Source organism: Cystoisospora suis (assembly GCF_002600585.1).
Source record: "Cystoisospora suis strain Wien I chromosome Unknown contig_1358, whole genome shotgun sequence".
Taxonomy (NCBI): Eukaryota; Apicomplexa; class Conoidasida; order Eucoccidiorida; family Sarcocystidae; genus Cystoisospora; species Cystoisospora suis.
In genome coordinates this window covers 34,303-37,936 of record NW_027154158.1, presented here as the reverse complement: position 1 = coordinate 37,936, position 3,634 = coordinate 34,303, and the positions used below count along the sequence as shown (strand labels likewise).

At 49.5% G+C, this 3,634-nt stretch overlaps 1 protein-coding gene across 1 annotated transcript; it reads right to left on the bottom strand.

Annotated features, from left to right (window-relative positions):
* Positions 1-143: 143 nt before the first annotated feature.
* On the bottom strand, positions 144-2,650 carry CSUI_003142 (uncharacterized protein). Its single transcript, XM_068063340.1, has 2 exons — positions 739-2,650; positions 144-563 (listed from the first exon to the last, which is right to left on the bottom strand). Exons 1-2 carry the CDS (start codon positions 1,681-1,683, stop codon positions 429-431), a joined length of 1,080 nt encoding a protein of 359 aa, XP_067924686.1. The 5' UTR covers positions 1,684-2,650; the 3' UTR covers positions 144-428.
* Between the last annotated feature and the right edge of the window lie 984 nt (positions 2,651-3,634).

Sequence of the window (3,634 nt, the reverse complement as noted above, 5' to 3'; positions counted from 1 at the left end):
ATGAATGAACAACACCTAGGATGACTAGGCATATAGAGGTGAAGCGAGAGAGGTCAGTTTTCTTTTTAGATAGAGATATGATGAGAAAAGGTGAGGGTTCTTTGACTAGAGAAAAAATATGGCAGGTGCCAATTGATTCGTGTGAGATGAACAACAAGAGGCGCGAAGAAGAATGAAAAAGACTGTATGTACTCAAATCACATATGCATGTATCCATCTCTCTCTGATCTCCTATATATGTATATAAACTTCTATACACATGTCTAGGCACACACAGTAGAGACATATACCTCCCGTGCTTCCTTCCCTTTCGCCCCGTATGGAAAGCTTCCTTCTACCCCGTGTCGGTGGGAAAGTATTATACTGAAGAGCCTTTTTTCCTCAAGAAAGAAAGTACCCACTATAGGCATCTTCTTCTCAATAGAATTTCAACCAAAGACAGAAGACAGCTGTAGATGAAAAGAAAGAAGAAGAAGAGAGGAAAAACAAAAAAGAACAAAAAGAAGGTATCGTGCCGAGCATGGGAACCCCATCACCAACTGAAGACGATACCCCTCGACGTGCTGAAGTGAATAGCAAACGAAGAGAAAAAGAGAGAAGACATGCACAGAGAGAGAGAAAGACATATGTCTATTGGACTGAAAGATACCCGAAGAAGAAGAGAGGAGTAGATTCATAGAGAAGGAGAGACATGCTGGTCTGATGGTTAAAAGGCTTTTTTCATTACGTCATCATTACCTCTTCGTAGTATGGTGAGGGATCCGGCAACGTACACGCCTCTGTATATCTGCAGACTTCACGAAGAGGTAGGACAGGCTTTTCATCCGTCAGGATCTGCTGAGTATAGTAGACCGTTGGCGAGCTTTCTTCTACAACATACGTGCGAGATACAGCAGGGGGGGGGGTAAGTGTTGAAGGCGTGTAGGCAACTGCGGCAGGGATCGTTGAGGCAGGTGGTGTTGATGTGGTATAGACACTCGTGCTTATGGTCTTGTGTGGAAGAGGTGAAGGAGAAGATAGAAGCGGAGAAGAGGAGGAAGAAGAAGAAGGAGGAGGAGGAACTAGAGTGTTCGAGGATGAGATTGTTTTGGCATTTGGACGTGTTGTCTGGCTTGCTGATGATTCTTCTTCTACGACCCTAAGTCCAGGAGTTGAAGAATAAGTATAAGAGGGATAGTATGAAGAGGAGACCAAGCGATACTCTTCGGTACTATCACTTATATACTTGGTTGCTGTCGGGTGGGGGTAGGAAGATGAAGAAGAGATAATAGAGGTGTACGGGGATGATGTACTCGGTTGAAGTAGAGATGAGGGTGTCGTAGTTGTAGCTGAAGGGGGGACGGCTTTGATGAGGATCTCACTTGTAGACGAATAATCACCTTCCTCTCGTTTATAAGGCGAATAGGTGTCAGACCATTGGACACCCGACACTTTACAGTGAGCGGTTGCTCCTCCACCCACTTGCCCAGACGACGTTGACGTGGCAGGAATCGAACCCTGGTGTGATGGTGTGACAAGCACTCTAGGATGAAGTGAAGCATCGACTCTCCGGTCTCGCCCTCCCCCTGTAGTGCTTGGAACAACAAAATGAGTTGGCAAAGTCATCTGTGGGGATGGGGATGCCTGGGCATGTGAAGATGCTGGGGGTTCATGTTGTTTCTCTCCTGGACCCGACGTATCCATTTTGTGTGGAGTAAGTCGTAACAGAATACGAAAAGATGATGTGGCAGTATCAGGTGGGCGGAAAGAAGAAAGAGAAAAGAAGAGGAGGGACAGGAAAAAACAACGAGCCAACAGATGTGATGTTAAGGCAGGAGTAACACAAGTAAGAAGTGGTGGAGCAAGCGCTCCTCAAATGAAAGAGGAGAGCGCGCGAAAGCGATCGCTGTTGCCTGTGGATGCAGGGAGAAGTCGCCGGCCATCCACGTGAGAAGAGATCATGAAGCTGTGACTACGAAAAATGACAGACAATTACAAGGTTCGTTGGAAGGGCTAGAAAGTAGTGGAAGAGAAGAAGTTTTGTCAAGTCCAGCGGCCAAGAATCCACTTACAGGAAAAAGTACGGCTGAGCACGTGCACGAAGAAAAAAATGACAAGCTTCCGGGCTCTGGCGAAAACTCCCGGTTCCAAACAGAGGAGTTTTGAGGTCCCCGGGCAACATGCTGGACTCGGGCGAGAGCTCACGTGCTGTAAAGTGCTATGAGAAACCACAGTGCCTCATGACACGGATTCTGAGGAACAAGAAGAGCGGCAACTGCGTCTCCTCAAGGGAAGAAAAACGCGACAAGTGGAAACATGAAGTGAACAAGATTCTCAAGGGAATCCAGAAAAAATCTGACGGAAAAGGCTCTTCAAACGAAGTCGATGATAACGACAACGGTGGCGATGATTCGCGATGAGTCCAGCTAGCCACCAACGTCGTGGCGGAATTGCAACGAACAGCGACTGACTCGACTTGAAGAAGCCTCTGTTGAGGGTAGTCAGAGCTTCAGCGGACAGTGTGAACGGCTCAAAGTACGAGGCAACCTTCAGGCAATAGAACGCACACCAACTGCAGTTGAGATGTGACTTTTGCTGTTTCAGGAAAGAGAGACTGACAAAAAGAAAGAGGAGCAATTCATGGCACCGAGAAAGTGACGCCATCCAAGCTGCGAGGCTGGTGAGGACCTGCCGCGTCCGGTCGATGACCGTCCAGCAACTACAGCACGGGGTGACAGCATCGATGTGGAGGGACTACTGTCCCCCGATGGGTGCCGTGGTTCGCTCCAGACAGCCACCCCTACTTGTAGGAAGTGTTTCAGACAGTTCACGTCCCACCTGAAGAAGGAGGCGGTGGGTTTGGTCCATGTCCCTTGCACCCCAAGCGCTCGATTCTCCTACTTAAAACCGGAGGCGGAGAGCATCCGCTGCGTGTCTTCGAGAACGGCGTTGAGCTAGAAATACGCCAGCCTCCGAGTGACTTCGATAAAGGGTCACCTGTTTCTTTCCAGCTACGCTTCCTACCATTCCGTTACCTGTTTTCGCGGACATCACACCCGTCATTCTCCCAGCAGAAAGCTCGTGTTGGGTTTGTCCTCCTCGCTTGAACCGCGGTCTCCCGCGCGAGGTGACTTCAGGATCTCGTGACAGTGTCCTCATGGCAGCTGCGGCACAAAGAGGACTCCCATTTACCCAGATCAGGCTTTTTACATATTCGGTGGGATCTTCAATCTCATTGGAACACTTTATTGCGTCCTAGATCGACGTGGTGGGCAACAGGGGCAGGCCGACGGTTGCTCGCGGCATACGACAACACTTGACGGCTAGGTATTGCTGGTATGGCCAATCTCTCCTTCAGAAACAGTGGACTAAACTGGCTAATCACAAACAAAACAGATGCCTGATTCGAAGTGGTTAAAGGGTGCTGAAGTTCGATAGTTCTTCCTCAGAGTTTACTCGCCCTAGGAAGACGCTTCCCGTTCCCAGGCATTGACTCCCAGCCAGCGCCTCCGTTCGCCCCAACGCCACGTCCCGGGCAAAGCGGGCGCAGTTCCCCGGGGCCGATCTTGTCCCCAGGATGTCCAGATAACAACGTTACAAAGAGAACAACGTCTACTGGGCAACGAGTCGCTGACTTGCACGCGCGGCTCTGCTT